Raw genomic sequence first — 21,814 nt, forward strand, 5'->3', positions numbered from 1 at the left:
TTAGGGTAAAAGTAACTGTTTCCTGTTTTATAAAATTACATACTGTTCATGCAATTAGGAAATATGAAGAAATTTGGCTATAATGAAACAGAAATAGCCTGTAATTGAGGGATTGGGCTGAAATTGTTAACTAGATCCAGAAATGTCATTCATATTGTATGCAACTTATCAACCAGTATAATTGTCTCCCTTTGTACTATACTTTGCCAGCTGTTGAGGACACTTGTAAATCATAACCTTTGTGAAAATGGGAGGGATGGCTGCCTTGTTTACGCAGGGAATCGGCCTAATAATTACGCTCACATGATCAGGTGATGGGGACATTCAACACGGCCATGCTACCCTGTGGTTCCTGTATCTTGTTCATATAGGGACTTAACAAATAGCCTCGGTAGTTTTATTAATGTGTGGTTTCCGTGTCCAGTTTCTAGTTCATGGGGATTAACACAGAGCTTTGCAAGATATTTGTTGTTTCTGTGTCCAGTATATATTTAGTTCATAAGGGGATTTAATTTAGACAGGGCCTTGCAAGATATGTGTTGTTTCTGTGTCCAGTAGCTAGCTATATAGTTCATAGGGGATTAACACAGGGCCTTGCAAGATATGTGTTGTTTCTGTGTCCCGTATCTAGTTTAAACTGACTTAACACACAGGGCCTTGCTTAATGTGTGTGGTTTCTCTGTCAAGGTCTAATTCAAACGGACTTAACACACAGGTCACAGAGCTAGATATATGTGTGGTTCCTCTGTGCAGTGTCAAGTTCAAACTGACTTTACACAGGGCCTTGCTAGATATGTGTGGTTCCTGTGTCCAGTATCTACACTGATTGGCTTAACACAGGGCCTTGCTAGATATGGGTAGTTCCTTTGTTCAGCATCTAGCTCAAACTGATGTAACACAGGGCCTTGCTAGCTTTAACTTGTTTATCTGTGGTTCCTGTCTCTAGTATCTAGTTTACTTAACACAGGGCCTTGCTAGATATGTGTGGTTCATCTGTTAGTATCGAGTTGATAGTGACTCAATACAGTGCCTTGCTACATGGACCTGCTGTGTCAAAGTGATTTAACACAGGGCCTTGCTAGCTATGTATATATGTGGTTTTTATGTGCAGCATCTAATTCATAGTGTCTTAACACAGGACCTTGCTTACAGTTTCTGAGTAGTTAAATTCCTGTTTTATATCTCTCTACCTTATTGTTAAGTAAAGGCCAAACTTTGGTTACCAGAACACTGGGAGAGATTTGTGTGATGAAGTTATGATTCATTGTTAGCATGGCTTAGTATAGAAGCCTGCTATATAGCTATCACATCACTTTACCGGAGACCATGCCCATTCTCTTTGTGTCCATGTACAGTATTAGGATCTTGCTTGTTCTACTTCATCTGACTTTAGCAAAGATATTTTAGGGTGGACAGCATAAGGCAACCCATTGCCAGGTTCCCAAAAAGGGTAGGGGCCGCGGTGGCCAAGTGGTTAAGGCGTCTGGCATTCTGCTACCACTAGCCATCCCCCACTGGGCCGCGGTGGCCAAGTGGTTAAGGCGTCTGCCATTCTGCTACCACTAGCCATCCACCACTGGGCCGCAGGGGCCAAGTGGTTAAGGCTTCTGACATTCTGCTACCACTAGCCATCCACCACTGAGCCGCGGTGGCCAAGTGGTTAAGGCGTCTGGCATTCTGCTACCACTTGCCATCCACCACTGGGCCGCGGTGGCCAAGTGGTTAAGGCTTCTGGCATTCTGCTACCACTAGCCATCCACCACTGGGCCGCAGTGGCCAAGTGGTTAAGGCTTCTGACATTCTGCTACCACTAGCCATCCACCACTGGGCCGCAGTGGCCAAGTGGTTAAGGCTTCTGACATTCTGCTACCACTAGCCATCCACCACTGGGTCGCGATGGCCAGGTGGTTAAGGCGTCTGACATTCTAGCTGCTACCACTAGCTTCCACCTCTGGGTCGCGGATTCGGTGGTTTTTCTCCGGGAACTCCGGCTTTCCTCCACCACCAAAACCTGGCACGTCCTGAAATGACCATAGCTGTTAATAGGACATAAAACACAAACAAAAAGATCAAAAGTAGTTAATTTCATCTGCTTTCAAAAACTCTCGGAAACTGCATTCAGTTGTAAATTCATAGTTTTTACATCAAATAGAAAATGACACGGTAGGCCATTCTTGTGAGCAAAGATTTTTGTTGGTATGCCTGTGGTCTGCAGCTCATGTGTACTATGTTATGCTGACTTCCAATATATATACAACTTGTAGGATTAATTTATGATCTAGTAATTTTGAACGTGGAAACTTCAGTTAGTAATCTCCAAAGTGGAGAGGGCTCTTCCTAGTGTTCTGAACAACTGAGGTGTCCTGATATTAACATCGTTTTAGCTTTCTCAAGTCTCCACAACCAGTAGCAAAACGCACATTTGACACATGTCCTTAACAATAGACTTTTACTATTTTTCACATTTGACAATAAACTATTCCAAATGTAATTAGCATCTTGGAATGTAAATTCTCTCGCTATTATTTTTACTAGCTGGGATGTGAAGCACATTTTGAAATGAGGTTATATATGTATATAAAGATACTGTGAAATGAGGTTATATATGTATATAAAGATACTGTGAAATGAGGATCTATATGTATATAAAGGCACTGTGAAATGAGGATCTATATGTATATAAAGGCACTGTGAAATGAGGATCTATATGTATATAAAGGCACTGTGAAATGAGGATCTATATGTATATAAAGGCACTGTGAAATGAGGATCTATATGTATATAAAGGCACTGTGAAATGAGGATCTATATGTATATAAAGACACTGTGAAATGAGGATATATATGTATATATAGAAACTGTGAAATGAGGATATATATGTATATAAAGATACTATGAAATGAGGATATATATGTATATAACGATACTGCGAAATGAGGATATATATGTATATAAGGATACTGCGAAATGAGGATATATATGTATAAAAAGCTACTGTGAAATGAGGATATATATGTATATAACGATACTGCGAAATGAGGATATATATGTATATATAGATACTGTGAAATGAGGATCTATATGTATATATAGATACTGTGAAATGAGGATCTATATGTATATATAGATACTGTGAAATGAGGATATATATGTATATATAGAAACTGTGAAATGAGGATATATATGTATATAAAGATACTATGAAATGAGGATATATATGTATATAACGATACTGCGAAATGAGGATATATATGTATATATAGATACTATGAAATGAGGATCTATATGTATATAAAGATACTTTGAAATGAGGATATATATGTTTTTAAATTACTGTGAAATGAGGATATATATATATATAAAGATACTGTGAAATGAGGTTATATATGTATATAAAGACACTGTGAAATGAGGATCTATATGTATATATAGATACTGTGAAATGAGGATATATATGTATATATAGATACTATGAAATGAGGATCTATATGTATATAAAGATACTGTGAAATGAGGATATATATGTTTTTAAATTACTGTGAAATGAGGATATATATGTATATAAAGATACTGTGAAATGAGGATATATATGTATATAACGATACTGCGAAATGAGGATATATATGTATATATAGATACTGCGAAATGAGGATATATATGTATATATAGATACTGTGAAATGAGGATATATATGTATATAAAGATACTGCGAAATGAGGATCTGTATGTATATAAAGATACTGCGAAATGAGGATATATATGTATATATAGATACTATGAAATGAGGATCTATATGTATATAAAGACACTGTGAAATGAGGATATATATGTATATAAAGATACTGTGAAATGAGGTTATATATGTATATAAAGACACTGTGAAATGAGGATATATATGTATATATAGAAACTGTGAAATGAGGATATATATGTATATAACGATACTGCGAAATGAGGATATATATGTATATAAAGATACTATGAAATAAGGATCTATATGTATATATAGATACTGTGAAATGAGGATCTATATGTATATAAAGATACTGCGAAATGAGGATATATATGTATATATATCCTCATTTCACCGTGTCTTTATATACATATAGATCTTCATTTCACAGTATCCTTATATACATAAATATCCTCATTTCACCGTGTCTTTATATACATATATCCTCATTTCACCGTGTCTTTATATACATATAAATCCTTATTTCATAGGATCTATATGTATATAAAGACACTGTGAAATGAGGATCTATATGGATATAAAGATACTGTCAAATGAGGATCTATATGTATATATAGATACTGTGAAATGATGATATATATGTATATAAAGACACTGTTAAATGAGGATATATATACATATATATCCTCATTTCACAATATCTTTATATACATACAGATCCTCATTTCGCAGTATCTTTATATACATACAGATCCTCATTTCGCAGTATCTTTATATACATATATCCTCATTTCACCGTGTCTTTATATACATATATCCTCATTTCGCAGTATCTTTATATACATAAATATCCTCATTTCACAGTATCCTTATATACATATATATCCTCACTTCATAGTATCTATATGTATATAAAGATACTGTGAAATCACCAATTTCCATGGGTTTCATTGATTTGAAGGGTTGTCTTCACCCACGAAATCATAGGTCCATGAACTAACTACAAGTTTGACAGATACTCGTAATCCACAAATTGACGTACCAACGAAATTGTAGTTTTTTTCGGGAAACCACGAAATTTGGGTCCCACAAAAATATCTTATTTTACAGTACTTCTTTAATTAATGAATGTCAGAATAATGTGTTTGTGTAAAAATCATGGTAAACTTCCCCAGGTCTATAAATTGCTATTGAAGTTAGTGGAGTGAGATTTCGTACCTGTGTATCAATGCCATTCGTAATGGAAATGAAAAGTTTTTCCCAACTTAATTAATTATCCGGTATTATTTTTATTTTTTTAAAATGTTTATGTCATTAAAAATGTTCTTAATCAGCTGAATATTAATGAATGCAATTATTAAGTAGGAAAAAACTTGCCAACATTTACATGTTTTGTTTTCATTCCAGGCGTCTACCAAAGAAGGCTACCTCATGAAACAAACCAATTTTCAGGTGAGTTTAACTTTATTTCCCAATAAAATAACACCAACAAATAAATTCACTTATATTCTCTTTATAGAAATTATTGATATCAAATTAAATTTTAAGATTCTATTAATTTTAAGAACTGTAAAACATCTAATTTTTGCTGCGTGAACTTTGTCCTGACTAACTCTATTGTTAGATGGCTTTATAAAAGAACACCTTTGTAGGGTACTACGGTAGTTGTGAATGATGAATTTGTCTTTTTCCCTTACAGAGATGGAAAAGACGATATTTCAAGTTGAAGGGGAGGCGACTCTACTATGCAAAAGATACCAAGGTACATATTTTCTAGACTCAGTTTACGTGGTAAAATGGAATGTTTTCTCTATTTGGGCAATCATTTGGAATATCATTCAGATAGATTATTATTATGTGGTATACGATGTTCAAGCTTATGTTGAAAACAAACATCATTATACACTGTACTGGACTACTAGTTTTTGACAGATACTCCAGGATCACATTTATTTCAAACTATTAGTAAAGTGTCTCTGTTTTAGAGGGAAACCTCTGTTTTTTCACTATAATTTTTAACTTTTTTGACAAATGAATATTTTTTTTTATCAAATTCAATCAATTAATTGCATAGAAGACACTATTGACGCTTTATTAAATATGAGCATCTTTAGATATATTTTGGTCAGAGATAGGTCACCCAGATCTGAAAGGTTGGCAAATACTGTATGTATCTAATTTACCATATTTTACTGATGATTAACCCAAGTGGCTGTGTATGACAACATGTCAAAAGTAGGGGGGGGGGGGGCTTATCACTAGATACAAGCCTGGGTTTTACCTGTCACAAGCCCAGACTGGACATCCTGGTCCGCCATTTTGGTTTTGGGTATCACAGAATCGGCATGTGTTGAGTTTGTATTGTACAGTATATATATGTGGTACGTAAATATTGTAAATAAAATAGAAATCAATAAATTTAAAGAATACATTGGAATAATCCGTTTAAAATGGATGACCAATAATAGTTTTGAAGTAAATTAAAACTGAACATGAACATGTAGACTATTTGGAATAAAATAATAAAAAACGAAGTGAAACAAAGTTCAATTCTTTATTATTGCACAAAGTACATCAGCATACACATGAACAAGATCAATGAGGATAAGATTTTCCTTATCGGTTGAAACAGTGAACCACAAGTATTGTTAGTTCAGTCTTACACTTACCCTATTAGCTCACCGGGTCCGAAGGACCAAGGTGAGCTTAGGCCATACCGTGTCGTCTGCCGTCGTCCGTCCGTCCGTCAACAATTTTCTTTAAACGACTTCTTCTTCTTAACCACTGATTGGAATTTAACTAAATTTGACTGGAAGAATCCCTAGGGGGGGGGGATTCAAAATTTTACGAATGGTGGGGCTGACGCCCCAGGGGGCTGAGGGGCGGGGCCAAAAGGGGGCAAGTTGGCTATATTGCTTTAAGCGACATCTCCTCTGGAACTAAGAGATGGATATCAACCATATTTGACTGGAAGCATCCCTAGGTGGTGGGGATTCAATTTTGTACAAATGGTGGGGCTGACCCCCCAGGGGGCTGAGGGGCGGGGCCAAAATGGGGCATTTTGGCTATATTGCTACAAACGACTTCTTCTGTAGAACTATGCACTGGATATCAATCATATTTAATCAGAAGCATTCATGGGATTCAAAATTGTACAAATGGTGTGGCTGACCCCCGTGGCGGCTGAGGGGCGGGGCCAAAACTGGTTATTTAGCTATATTAACTTAAGCGACTTCTTCTCTGGAACTAAGTGATAGATATCAACCATATTTGACTTGAAGCATCCCTAGGTGGTGGGGATTCAATTTTGTACAAATGGTGGGGCTGACCCCCCAGGGGGCTGAGGGCTGGGCCAAAAGGGGGCAATTTGGCTATATTGCTATAAACGACTTCTTCCGTAGAACTATACCATGGATATTGATCATATTTGGTCGGAAGCATTCATGGGAGGCAGGAATTCAACATTGTACAAATGGTGGGGCTGACCCCCCGGGCTAAGGGGTGGGGCCAAAAAATATATATTACTTGGAAATGGTTGAGATCCCCACCATATAACCATATATATAATTGCTGAGTATAAAGAGAGTAATGCACATTAGCTTCCAGGATGGCTCTAGGGTCTGGCCCCACCCTTGGAGACTTAACCCCTGGGTCGTATATAACTTTGAAACGGTTAAGATACCCACCCCAAAACTATATATACAATTGTTGGGCATAAAGAAACGAATGCAGTCATGACATTAGAATTGACCCCAGGGTCTGCCCCACCCTTGCAGACTTAACCCCTGGGTCATAATTTTGAAACGGTTGAGATCCCCAACCCAAAACTATATATACAATTGTTGGACATAAAGAAACGAATCGGTCATGATATTAGAATTGACCCCAGGGTCTGCCCCACCCTTGCAGACTTAACCCCTGGGTCATAATTTGGAAACGGTTGAGATCCCCAACCCAAAACTATATATACAAACGCTTGGCAAAAAGAGACAAATGCAGTCATGATATTAGAATTGATCCTGGGGTCTGGCCACAACCGTAGGGACCTAGTTTCTGAGTCACAGCTTGGAAACAGTTGAGATCCCTACCCCATAACCATACATAAAATTGCTGGGCATAAAAATATCAAATACAGATATGCTACAAGGATTGGCCTTGGGGTCTGGCATATTCCCTTGGATCTCATTTGGAGAATATTTTGCCATGATTGCTTAGATATCCAGGTGAGCGATACAGGCCCTCTGGGCCTCTTGTATTGAATCACACTAACCCACAGTTTTGAATACTGAAAATTGGAAAATTTGATTTATCAATGTCTATAAAAATACGTTACTTTTTGTTACCTGTTGGGATGGAACAATCCTGTTTTGAAATTTTTGGTCTCTAGCTCCACTATTTGCAGTTATATACCTTTGTTAATTTTGGTTACAAAATTTGTCCGCAGGTGGTGTTTTAAGGATTGCTGACTTTGCCTTTCTTTGTTGTATTATTACCAACCATTATTTCCTTTGCAGTCTGTGATCTACGATGAAATAGAATTGACAGACCTGAGTGTAGCAGAATGCAGTACAAAAAATATCAACCACAGCTTTCAGGTTTGTTCTGTTTCAAATTGTAAAATTCTGATTAATGAAAGTGTTATTGATAAAATTCATGTACAATTTTGAATTCTGATTAAGTTTGAAAAAAAATATTCCAAATCTAATGAAATGTACTCGAAGGAAATTTTGACTACCTACAAAGCAAACAATTTTTTAAAAAACATTTTTGAAAAGTTTATTTAGAAACCAATGAATTTGTTTTTGACGTCTTCAGTAGCAAATCAGATTTTTAAAAGGAAATTTCCTTTTCTTAATTTGTACATTAGGTTTTGGTAAGTTACTTTTGTTAACGGATATAATCCTTAGTATAATAAGTGATATCAATTTGTGGAATTTTACACTTTCACATTCTTTGCAAGCAGGGAAGAGTTATTTCCCCTTGATAACACCATCTATTTAGATTTTTGTTGAAATTTATTTCAATTTTAAAAGTTATATGAACTGACTGCAAAGAGGAGTTGTTTCCCTTTAAACACCAGAAAGGTTAAACTGTGTACAATTTTGCAGCAGATATTTTGAAAAAAGAAAACACCAAATACAATTGTACTGTCAAATTTTACAAGTTTTTAAGCTTATCATTTGTTGATATTGATTTTAAGGCATGATGTTACAAATCAAAACCTATTTTGATATATCTGGTTTGTGTGTATAAAGCTTGATTACTGAGAACTACAGTACATGAAGATAAAATGCAAGAGTGTTATGCTAAATTTTGGTATCAACAAAACACTCAATACTTTTAGTGCAATCGAAAACAGTATGGCTGTTGAGTAAGAATAAATAGGGGGACAAAAAATAACGAAAATGAATCAAGGATTAACTCTTTTGTTATTTTCCTCAATGTTTTCATTCTGTATGGATGAGGTCTGTATGGAGATTATCAGGAATGTCAGATAACATGGTGATCTTTGATTTTGTAATAAAGATAAGGGGCTATAAATATTGGCCCAGTGTCTGACCTACATTGGGCTAAAGTTGTGACAGCTTGCTTTGCCCCATCTGATCAATACAAGCTCCCAGGAGTAATAAACTGGTGTTACAATCTGGGAAATCTCGCCTCTGTTTTGTATTGAACAGTTTGATGGGGAGACAGAATTTGTCTGAATTTACCAACCTTGGAAACTAGAAAAGCGTCCACTGATTGGATGAGGTGCCCTGTTTGTTGAACAGTGCAGTTTGGAAATGGAAGTAGTGCCATAGTGGGGTGATATCAATATCCCTAACAGTAGTTTCAGCTGCTGTTATGATACATAGGAAGGTGTTTGTGGTCTGTTTGCACAGTGTGTGTGGGAGTGATGTAAAGGACTGTAGGCTGATCAGGGTCATATAGTAGCTTGACCAGACTCTGCATGGGTCAGTGTTAAGAGCTTGACCAGAATGTCTACAGGTCAGTTAGTACCTGGACAGACTCTATATGGGTCAGCTGATAGCTTGACCAGAATGTCTACAGGTCAGTTAGTACTACCTGGACAGACTATGTATGGGTCAGTTGATAGCTTGACCAGAATGTCTACAGGACAGTTAGTACCTGGACAGACTACAGTCTAAGGGTCAGTTGATAGATTGACCTGACTTGCTATGGGTCAGCTAGTACCTGGACAGACTGTCTAGGGGTCAATTGATAGCTTAACCAGACTGGCTATGGGTCAGTTAGTAATTGGACAGACTGTCTATGGTCAGTTAGTACCTGGACAGACTGTCTATGGGCAGTTAGTACCTGGACAGACTGTTTATTGGTCAGTTAGTACCTGGACAGACTGTTTATTGGTCAGTTAGTACCTGGATAAAGTGTATATTGGTCAGTTAGTACATGGACAGACTGTCAATTGGTCAGTTAGTACCTGGACAGACTGTTTATTGGTCAGTTAGTACCTGGACAGACTGTTTATTGGTCAGTTAGTACCTGGACAAAGTGTCTATTGGTCAGTTAGTACATGGACAGACTGTCAATTGGTCAGTTAGAACCGGGACAAACTTTCTAAAAGTCAGTTAGTACCTGGACAGACTGTCTATTGGTCAGTTAGTACCTGGGCAGACTGTCTATGGGTCAGTTAGTACCTGGACAAACTGCAGTCTAGGGGTCAGTTAGTACCTGGACAAACTGTCTAGGGGTCTGTTTATTAAGTACCTGGACAGACTGTCTAGGGATCAGTTTGTACTTGGACAGACTGTCTAGGGGTCAGTTTGTACCTGGACAGACTGTCTAGGGGTCAGTTATATTTAGTACCTGAACAGACTGTCTATTGGTTAGTTTGTACATAGACAGACTGCAGTCTATGGGTCAGTTAGTACCTGGACAGACTGTCTATTGGTCAGTTTGTACATGGACAGACTGTCTAGGGGTCAGCTTGTACCTGGACAGACGTGTCTATTAGTCAGTTATATTTAGTACCTGAACAGACTGTCTATTGATTAGTTTGTACATAGACAGACTGCAGTCTATGGGTCAGTTAGTACCTGGACAGACTGTCTATTGGTCAGTTTGTACATGGACAGACTGTCTAGGGGTCAGCTTTTACCTGGACAGACATGTCTATTGGTCAGTTATATTTAGTACCTGAACAGACTGTCTATTGGTTAGTTAGTTAGACAGACTGCAGTCTATGAGTCAGTTAGTACCTGGACAGACTGTCTATTGGTCAGTTAGTACCTGGACAGACTGTCTGTTGTACAGTAGATAACTTGATCAGACTGTCTGTGGGTCAGTTAGTACCTGGACTAGACTGTCTGTGGGTCAGTTAGTGCCTGGACTAGACTGTCTGTTGTACAGTTGATAAGTTGATCAGACTGTCTGTGGGTCAGTTAGTACCTGGACAGACTTTCTGTGGGTCAGTTAGTACCTTGACTAGACTGTCTGTTGTACAGTTGATAACTTGATCAGACTGTCTGTGGGTCAGTTGATAACTTGATCAGACTGTCTGTGGGTCAGTTAGTACCTGGACTAGACTGTCTGTTGTTCAGTTGATAACTTGATCAGACTGTCTGTTGTGCAGTTGATAACTTGATCAGACTGTCTGTGGGTCAGTTAGTACCTGGCCAGACTGTCTGTTGTACAGTTGGTAACTTGATCAGACTGACTGTGGGTCAGTTAGTACCTGGACAGATTGTCTGTTGTACAGTTGGTAACTTGATCAGACTGTCTGTGGGTCAGTAAGTACCTGGACAGACCGTCTGTGGGCCAGTTAGTACCTGGACAGACCGTCTGTGGGTCAGTAAGCCCCTGGAAAGACTGTCTGTTGTACAGTATATAACTTGATCAGACTGTCTGTTGTACAGTTGGTAACTTGATCAGACTGACTGTGGGTCAGTTAGTACCTGGATAGACTGTCTGTTGTACAGTTGGTAACTTGATCAGACTGTCTGTGGGTCAGTTAGTACCTGGACAGACCGTCTGTGGGTCAGTAAGCACCTGGAAAGACTGTCTGTTGTACAGTAGATAACTTGATCAGACTGTCTGTGGGTCAGTAAGTACCTGGACAGACTGTCTGTGGGTCAGTTAGTACCTGGACAGACTGTCTGTTGCACAGTAGATAACTTGATCAGACTGTCTGTTGTACAGTTGATAACTTGATCAGACTGTCTGTGGGTCAGTAAGTACCTGGACAGACTGTCTGTTGGTCAGTTAGTACCTGGACAGACTGTCTGTTGCACAGTAGATAACTTGATCAGACTGTCTGTGGGTCAGTTAGTACCTGGACAGACTGTGTGTTGTACAGTTGATAACTTGAATTGATCAGACTGTCTGTTGTACAGTTGGTAACTTGATCAGATTGTCTGTGGGTCAGTAAGTACCTGGACAGACTGTCTGTGGGTCAGTTAGTACCTGGACAGACTGTCTGAGGGTCAGTTAGTACCTGGAAAGACTGTAGTTGGTAACTTGATCAGATTGTCTGTGGGTCAGTTAGTACCTGTAAAGACTGTCTGTTGTACAGTTGGTAACTTGATCAGATTGTCTGTGGGTCAGTAGGTCCCTGGGCAGCCTGTCTGTGGGTCGGTTAGTACCTGGACAGACTGTCTGCTGTACAGTTGGTAACTTGATCAGACTGTCTGTTGTGCAGTTGATAACTTGATAGACTGTCTGTGGGTCAGTTAGTACCCGGACAGACTGTCTGTTGTACAGTAGATAACTTGAATTGATCAGACAGTCTGATGTACAGTTGATAACTTGATCAGACCGTCTGTTGTGCAGTTGATAACTTATGGGTCAGTTAGTACCTGGACATACCGTCTGTGGGTCAGTTAGTACCCGGACAGACTGTCTGTTGTACAGGTGATAACTTGAATTGATCAGACTGTCTGATGTACAGTTGATAACTTGATCAGACTGGCTGTTGTGCAGTTGATAACTTATGGGTCAGTTAGTACCTGGACAAACTGTCTGTTGTACAGTTGGTAGCTTGATCAGATTGTCTGTGGGTCAGTTAGTACCCGGACAGACTGTCTGTTGTACAGTTGATAACTTGAAGTCAGTTAGTACCTGGACAGACCGTCTGTGGGTCAGTTAGTACCTGGACAGATTGTCTGAGGGTCAGTTAGTACCTGGAAAGACTGTCTGTTGTACAGTAGATAAATTGATCAGACTGTCTGTGGGCCAGTTAGTACCTGGACAAACCGTCTGTTGGACCGTTGGTAACTTGATCAGACGTTAGTACCTGGACTAGACTGTCTGTTGTACAGTTGGTAACTTGTTCAGACTGTCTGTGGGTCCGTTAGTACCTGGACAGATTGTCTGAGGGCCAGTTAGTACCTGGACACACTGTCTGTTGTACAGTAGATAGCTTGATCAGACTGTCTGGGGGTCAGTTAGTACCTGGACAGACTGTCTGTTGTACAGTAGATAACTTTATCATATTGTCTGTGGGTCAGTAAGTACCTGGACAGACCGTCTGTGGGTCAGTTAGTACCTGGAAAGACTGTCTGTTGTACAGTAGATAACTTGATCAGACTGTCTGTTGTACAGTTGATAACTTGATCAGACTGTCTGTGGGTCAGTTAGTACCTGGAGTAGACTGTCTGTTGTACAGTTGATAAGTTGATCAGACTGTCTGTGGGTCAGTTAGTATCTGGACAGACCGTCTGGGGGTCAGTTAGTACCTAGAAAGACTGTCTGTTGTACAGTAGATAACTTGATTAGACTGTCTGTGGGTCAGTTAGTACCTGGAAAGACTGTCTGTTGTACAGTAGATAACTTTGTCAGACTGTCTGTTGTACAGTAGATAACTTGAGCAGACTGTCTGTGGGTCAGTTAGTACCTGGAAAGACTGTCTGTTGTACAGTAGATAACTTTGTCAGACTGTCTGTTGTACAGTAGATAACTTGATCAGACTGCCTGTGGGTCAGTTAGTACCTGGACAGACTGTCTGGGGGTCAGTTAGTACCTGGACAGACCGTCTGGTGTACAGTTGATAATTTGATCAGACTATCTGTGGGCTTGATCAGACTGTCTGTTGTGCAGTTGATAACTTGATCAGAGTGTCTGTGGGTCAGTTAGTACCTGGACAGACCGTCTGTGGGTCAGTAAGTACCTGGACAGACCGTCTGTGGGTCAGTTAGTCCCTGGACAGACTGTCTGTTGTACAGTTGGTAACTTGATCAGACTGTCTGTGGGTCAGTAAGTACCTGGACAGACCGTCTGTGGGTCAGTTGGTACCTGGAAAGACTGTCTGTTGTACAGTAGATAACTTTGTCAGACTGTCTGTTGTACAGTAGATAACTTGAGCAGACTGTCTGTGGGTCAGTTAGTACCTGGAGTAGACTGTCCGTTGTACAGTTGATAAGTTGATCAGACTGTCTGTGGGTCAGTTAGTACCTGGACGGACCGTCTGTGGGTCAGTTAGTACCTGGAAAGACTGTCTGTTGTACAGTAGATAACTTGATCAGACCGTCTGTGGGTCAGTTAGTACCTGCACAGACTGTCTGTTGTACAGTAGATAACTTGATTAGACTGTCTGTGGGTCAGTTAGTACCTGGAGTAGCCTGTCTGTTGTACAGTTGATAAGTTGATCAGGCTGTCTGTGGGTCAGTTAGTACCTGGACAAACTGTCTGTTGTACAGTTGGTAACTTGATCAGACTGTCTGTGGGTTAGTTAATACCTGGACAGACTGTCTGTGGGTCAGTTAGTACCTGGAGTAGACTGTCCGTTGTACAGTTGATAAGTTGATCAGACTGTCTGTGGGTCAGTTAATACCTGGACAGACCGTCTGTTGTACAGTTGGTAATTTTATCAGACTATCTGTGGGTCAGTTAGTACCTAGACAGACTGTCTGTTGTACAGTAGATAACTTTATCATATTGTCTGTGGGTCAGTAAGTACCTGGACAGACCGTCTGTGGGTCAAGTTAGTACCTGGACAGACTGTCTGTTGTACTCTGTTGTGCAGTTGATAACTTGATCAGAGTGTCTGTGGGTCAGTTAGTACCTGGACAGAGCGTCTGTGGGTCAGTTGGTACCTGGAAAGACTGTCTGTTGTACAGTTGATAACTTGATCAGACTGTCTGGGGGTCAGTTAGTACCTGGACAGACCGTCTGGTGTACAGTTGATAATTTGATCAGACTATCTGTCAGTTAGTACCTGGACAGACCGTCTGTGGGGCAGTTAGTACCTGGACAGACCGTCTGTGGGGCAGTTAGTACCTGGACAGACCGTCTGTGGGGCAGTTAGTACCTGGACAGACCGTCTGTGGGGCAGTTAGTACCTGGACAGACCGTCTGTGGGGCAGTTAGTACCTGGACAGACCGTCTGTGGGGCAGTTAGTACCTGGACAGACCGTCTGTGGGTCAGTTGGTACCTGGAAAGACTGTCTGTTGTACAGTTGATAACTTGAATTGATCAGACTGTCTGATGTACAGTTGATAACTTGATCAGACTGTCTGTGGGTCAGTTAGTACCTGGACAGACCGTCTGTTGTACAGTTGATAATTTGATCAGACTATCTGTGGGTCAGTTAGTACCTGGACAGACTGTCTGTTGTACAGTAGATAACTTTGTCAGACTGTCTGTTGTACAGTAGATAACTTTATCAGTCTGTCTTTTGTACAGTAGATAACTTTATCAGACTGTCTGTTGTACAGTAGATAACTTTATCAGACTGTCTGTGGGGCAGTTGATAACGTGATCAGACTGTCTGTGGGTCAGTTAGTACCTGGACAGACTGTCTGTTGTACAGTTGATAACTTGATCAGACTGTCTGTGGGTCAGTTAATAAGCAAATGAGACTGCAAATGTCAGTTCATATCTGAACAACACCTTTTGGTCAGGGGCTAACAATACCTGACTATCCAGGGGTCATATAGACAAGTCAGTTGATAGCTTAACCAGGCTTTCTACTGGTCAGTTGATAGCTCTAGACTGGTTTGTGTGTCAGTTGTTATCTGGCTGCATGTTGGTTGATTGGTATTTATTAATCACTGCCAGCAATCAATATGGTCCATGGAAATTAGACTTATGTATATAAACACCTAGTGCATGTGCGAGAAGTATAATGAAGAACTGGCTAGGTTTACATCGGTCTGGTCAAACTATGTAGCAGTGTATGCTGGTTATGAGTTAGGATGGATGATGGCCAAGGCTCTTTACCCCTGTCATGTTTTATAGGTTCCAGCACCACAGACATGTGTTCAGAGTTCACTCCCCTTTCTATAGAACTTTCTCTGTCCCAAGACCCCACTGGACTTCCATAGAGACAGTTCAAAGTTCACGCCCCTTTATGTAGAACTTTCTCTGTCCCAAGACCCCACTGGACTTCCACAGAGACAGTTCAAAGTTCATGCCCCTTTATGTAGATCTTTCTTTGTCCCAAGACCCCACTGGACTTCCACAGAGACAGTTCAAAGTTCACGCCCCTTTATGTAGATCTTTCTTTGTCCCAAGACCCCACTGGACTTCCACAGAGACAGTTCAAAGTTCACGCCCCTTTATGTAGATCTTTCTTTGTCCCAAGACCCCACTGGACTTCCACAGAGACAGTTCAAAGTTCACGCCCCTTTATGTAGATCTTTCTTTGTCCCAAGACCCCACTGGACTTCCACAGAGACAGTTCAAAGTTCACGCCCCTTTATGTAGATCTTTCTTTGTCCCAAGACCCCACTGGACTTCCACAGAGACAGTTCAAAGTTCACGCCCCTTTATGTAGATCTTTCTTTGTCCCAAGACCCCACTGGACTTCCACAGAGACAGTTCAAAGTTCACGCCCCTTTATGTAGATCTTTCTTTGTCCCAAGACCCCACTGGACTTCCACAGAGACAGTTCAAAGTTCACGCCCCTTTATGTAGATCTTTCTTTGTCCCAAGACCCCACTGGACTTCCACAGAGACAGTTCAAAGTTCACGCCCCTTTATGTAGATCTTTCTTTGTCCCAAGACCCCACTGGACTTCCACAGAGACAGTTCAAAGTTCACGCCCCTTTATGTAGATCTTTCTTTGTCCCAAGACCCCACTGGACTTCCACAGAGACAGTTCAAAGTTCACGCCCCTTTATGTAGATCTTTCTTTGTCCCAAGACCCCACTGGACTTCCACAGAGACAGTTCAAAGTTCACGCCCCTTTATGTAGATCTTTCTTTGTCCCAAGACCCCACTGGACTTCCACAGAGACAGTTCAAAGTTCACGCCCCTTTATGTAGATCTTTCTTTGTCCCAAGACCCCACTGGACTTCCACAGAGACAGTTCAAAGTTCACGCCCCTTTATGTAGATCTTTCTTTGTCCCAAGACCCCACTGGACTTCCACAGAGACAGTTCAAAGTTCACGCCCCTTTATGTAGATCTTTCTTTGTCCCAAGACCCCACTGGACTTCCACAGAGACAGTTCAAAGTTCACGCCCCTTTATGTAGATCTTTCTTTGTCCCAAGACCCCACTGGACTTCCACAGAGACAGTTCAAAGTTCACGCCCCTTTATGTAGATCTTTCTTTGTCCCAAGACCCCACTGGACTTCCACAGAGACAGTTCAAAGTTCACGCCCCTTTATGTAGATCTTTCTTTGTCCCAAGACCCCACTGGACTTCCACAGAGACAGTTCAAAGTTCACGCCCCTTTATGTAGATCTTTCTTTGTCCCAAGACCCCACTGGACTTCCACAGAGACAGTTCAAAGTTCACGCCCCTTTATGTAGATCTTTCTTTGTCCCAAGACCCCACTGGACTTCCACAGAGACAGTTCAAAGTTCACGCCCCTTTATGTAGATCTTTCTTTGTCCCAAGACCCCACTGGACTTCCACAGAGACAGTTCAAAGTTCACGCCCCTTTATGTAGATCTTTCTTTGTCCCAAGACCCCACTGGACTTCCACAGAGACAGTTCAAAGTTCACGCCCCTTTATGTAGATCTTTCTTTGTCCCAAGACCCCACTGGACTTCCACAGAGACAGTTCAAAGTTCACGCCCCTTTATGTAGATCTTTCTTTGTCCCAAGACCCCACTGGACTTCCACAGAGACAGTTCAAAGTTCACGCCCCTTTATGTAGATCTTTCTTTGTCCCAAGACCCCACTGGACTTCCACAGAGACAGTTCAAAGTTCACGCCCCTTTATGTAGATCTTTCTTTGTCCCAAGACCCCACTGGACTTCCACAGAGACAGTTCAAAGTTCACGCCCCTTTATGTAGATCTTTCTTTGTCCCAAGACCCCACTGGACTTCCACAGAGACAGTTCAAAGTTCACGCCCCTTTATGTAGATCTTTCTTTGTCCCAAGACCCCACTGGACTTCCACAGAGACAGTTCAAAGTTCACGCCCCTTTATGTAGATCTTTCTTTGTCCCAAGACCCCACTGGACTTCCACAGAGACAGTTCAAAGTTCACGCCCCTTTATGTAGATCTTTCTTTGTCCCAAGACCCCACTGGACTTCCACAGAGACAGTTCAAAGTTCACGCCCCTTTATGTAGATCTTTCTTTGTCCCAAGACCCCACTGGACTTCCACAGAGACAGTTCAAAGTTCACGCCCCTTTATGTAGATCTTTCTTTGTCCCAAGACCCCACTGGACTTCCACAGAGACAGTTCAAAGTTCACGCCCCTTTATGTAGATCTTTCTTTGTCCCAAGACCCCACTGGACTTCCACAGAGACAGTTCAAAGTTCACGCCCCTTTATGTAGATCTTTCTTTGTCCCAAGACCCCACTGGACTTCCACAGAGACAGTTCAAAGTTCACGCCCCTTTATGTAGATCTTTCTTTGTCCCAAGACCCCACTGGACTTCCACAGAGACAGTTCAAAGTTCACGCCCCTTTATGTAGATCTTTCTTTGTCCCAAGACCCCACTGGACTTCCACAGAGACAGTTCAAAGTTCACGCCCCTTTATGTAGATCTTTCTTTGTCCCAAGACCCCACTGGACTTCCACAGAGACAGTTCAAAGTTCACGCCCCTTTATGTAGATCTTTCTTTGTCCCAAGACCCCACTGGACTTCCACAGAGACAGTTCAAAGTTCACGCCCCTTTATGTAGATCTTTCTTTGTCCCAAGACCCCACTGGACTTCCACAGAGACAGTTCAAAGTTCACGCCCCTTTATGTAGATCTTTCTTTGTCCCAAGACCCCACTGGACTTCCACAGAGACAGTTCAAAGTTCACGCCCCTTTATGTAGATCTTTCTTTGTCCCAAGACCCCACTGGACTTCCACAGAGACAGTTCAAAGTTCACGCCCCTTTATGTAGATCTTTCTTTGTCCCAAGACCCCACTGGACTTCCACAGAGACAGTTCAAAGTTCACGCCCCTTTATGTAGATCTTTCTTTGTCCCAAGACCCCACTGGACTTCCACAGAGACAGTTCAAAGTTCACGCCCCTTTATGTAGATCTTTCTTTGTCCCAAGACCCCACTGGACTTCCACAGAGACAGTTCAAAGTTCACGCCCCTTTATGTAGATCTTTCTTTGTCCCAAGACCCCACTGGACTTCCACAGAGACAGTTCAAAGTTCACGCCCCTTTATGTAGATCTTTCTTTGTCCCAAGACCCCACTGGACTTCCACAGAGACAGTTCAAAGTTCACGCCCCTTTATGTAGATCTTTCTTTGTCCCAAGACCCCACTGGACTTCCACAGAGACAGTTCAAAGTTCACGCCCCTTTATGTAGATCTTTCTTTGTCCCAAGACCCCACTGGACTTCCACAGAGACAGTTCAAAGTTCACGCCCCTTTATGTAGATCTTTCTTTGTCCCAAGACCCCACTGGACTTCCACAGAGACAGTTCAAAGTTCACGCCCCTTTATGTAGATCTTTCTTTGTCCCAAGACCCCACTGGACTTCCACAGAGACAGTTCAAAGTTCACGCCCCTTTATGTAGATCTTTCTTTGTCCCAAGACCCCACTGGACTTCCACAGAGACAGTTCAAAGTTCACGCCCCTTTATGTAGATCTTTCTTTGTCCCAAGACCCCACTGGACTTCCACAGAGACAGTTCAAAGTTCACGCCCCTTTATGTAGATCTTTCTTTGTCCCAAGACCCCACTGGACTTCCACAGAGACAGTTCAAAGTTCACGCCCCTTTATGTAGATCTTTCTTTGTCCCAAGACCCCACTGGACTTCCACAGAGACAGTTCAAAGTTCACGCCCCTTTATGTAGATCTTTCTTTGTCCCAAGACCCCACTGGACTTCCACAGAGACAGTTCAAAGTTCACGCCCCTTTATGTAGATCTTTCTTTGTCCCAAGACCCCACTGGACTTCCACAGAGACAGTTCAAAGTTCACGCCCCTTTATGTAGATCTTTCTTTGTCCCAAGACCCCACTGGACTTCCACAGAGACAGTTCAAAGTTCACGCCCCTTTATGTAGATCTTTCTTTGTCCCAAGACCCCACTGGACTTCCACAGAGACAGTTCAAAGTTCACGCCCCTTTATGTAGATCTTTCTTTGTCCCAAGACCCCACTGGACTTCCACAGAGACAGTTCAAAGTTCACGCCCCTTTATGTAGATCTTTCTTTGTCCCAAGACCCCACTGGACTTCCACAGAGACAGTTCAAAGTTCACGCCCCTTTATGTAGATCTTTCTTTGTCCCAAGACCCCACTGGACTTCCACAGAGACAGTTCAAAGTTCACGCCCCTTTATGTAGATCTTTCTTTGTCCCAAGACCCCACTGGACTTCCACAGAGACAGTTCAAAGTTCACGCCCCTTTATGTAGATCTTTCTTTGTCCCAAGACCCCACTGGACTTCCACAGAGACAATTCAAAGTTCACGCCCCTTTATGTAGATCTTTCTTTGTCCAAAGACCCCACTGGACTTCCACAGAGACAGTTCAAAGTTCACGCCCTTTATGTAGATCTTTCTTTGTCCCAAGACCCCACTGGACTTCCACAGAGACAATTCAAAGTTCACGCCCCTTTATGTAGATCTTTCTTTGTCCAAAGACCCCACTGGACTTCCACAGAGACAATTCTAAGTAATGCTTATTCTGCTCCTTACATGTACATAGGTCCTTATGTCTACATACACTTAAAGTCAGCTCTTAATTGGAGATCAAAATTGGAGTAGGCTTATACAGCTGCTACTTCACAAGAGACTAACAGACTGGGGAAGCATGTACATATAAGGTGCAATATTAATGGGTAGAAAATTATTACAAGTAATTGACACTTTTATGAGAACAAGAGGGCCAATAGCACCTCCTTGTCTTCTGCAGTTTGATAATGCCTAGCAGGGAAAGTACAAATTGTTGCATTGAAATAGACTTCAAATATTTTATTCAAACTTATACTTGAAAAACTGTTATACTAATGTAGTTATGTTTCTGTATTTTTTCAAAACAATAGTTTAGTGGCTATCTTACAATTGGAGCATAACAATACACTTTAAGCCAAATCAAATCATAACTCCTGCACACTATATATATGGTCAAGGTATTGAAGTATCATTTGACCAAGAGAAAAAAACAGAAAACAAGGGGCATAAAAACAGTTTTATAGGTACCCATTTTTTTTGAGTGTTGATTCTAGTTTCAGAATTTCCTTATATCCTTTATTCAAGGTAAAACGTTGTGTTCTGCCAAGAATATAGAGGACAGAAACACAGAAAGTTCACATTCTGAATTGTTAAGTGTATCGAGTTTGATGTTAAAGGATGCTTACTTTAAAGCTGTTAAAAACTGTCATAAAGATCCGTAAACCAAACTCTTGTCTTCCCCAAGTGTATACAAAGACTGTGGAAGTCTGACTAGTACATCAGCCTGGTAGAAACTTGTGCGATAAACAATTTAAAGTAAGTTGAGTAGTTTGGCAGATTTTCGTGTAAATCTTTTCAAGTGTATTGGCAGCTATAGAGGAAGGTCATGTTTATCAAATCACATGGTTACATCGGCTCTGTGATGCTGGTGCCTTGTGATGAATGGCTGCGTGGTGAATTTCTTTAATTGGTCCAATTTGCTGTACTTGTGCCGATCACACAAATCTTACAACATAAACTTAATGGCGTAAGGCAGGGCTGGGAATTCCAAATCATTAATGATGGTTAGGTATCACTATTTTCTATTCACCGTGTGATGAAAAGTGGGCTACGTGTAATGAAAAGTGGGCTTCATTTT

General features: G+C 41.0%; 1 protein-coding gene across 2 annotated transcripts in view; it reads left to right on the forward strand.

Annotated features, from left to right (window-relative positions):
• LOC110465911 (diacylglycerol kinase delta-like) overlaps positions 1 to 21,814 on the forward strand; it is a 142,302-nt gene that overhangs the window by 38,727 nt on the left and 81,761 nt on the right. For both annotated transcript variants that reach the window (XM_021522069.1, XM_021522070.1), the window contains 3 exons: positions 5,102 to 5,146; positions 5,394 to 5,456; positions 8,209 to 8,289. In XM_021522069.1, coding sequence (XP_021377744.1) covers positions 5,102 to 5,146; positions 5,394 to 5,456; positions 8,209 to 8,289 — 189 coding nt within the window. The remainder of the gene's footprint in view (positions 1 to 5,101; positions 5,147 to 5,393; positions 5,457 to 8,208; positions 8,290 to 21,814) is intronic.

This window comes from Mizuhopecten yessoensis, unplaced genomic scaffold, assembly GCF_002113885.1.
Source record: "Mizuhopecten yessoensis strain PY_sf001 unplaced genomic scaffold, ASM211388v2 scaffold11105, whole genome shotgun sequence".
Lineage (NCBI taxonomy): Eukaryota > Metazoa > Mollusca > Bivalvia > Pectinida > Pectinidae > Mizuhopecten > Mizuhopecten yessoensis.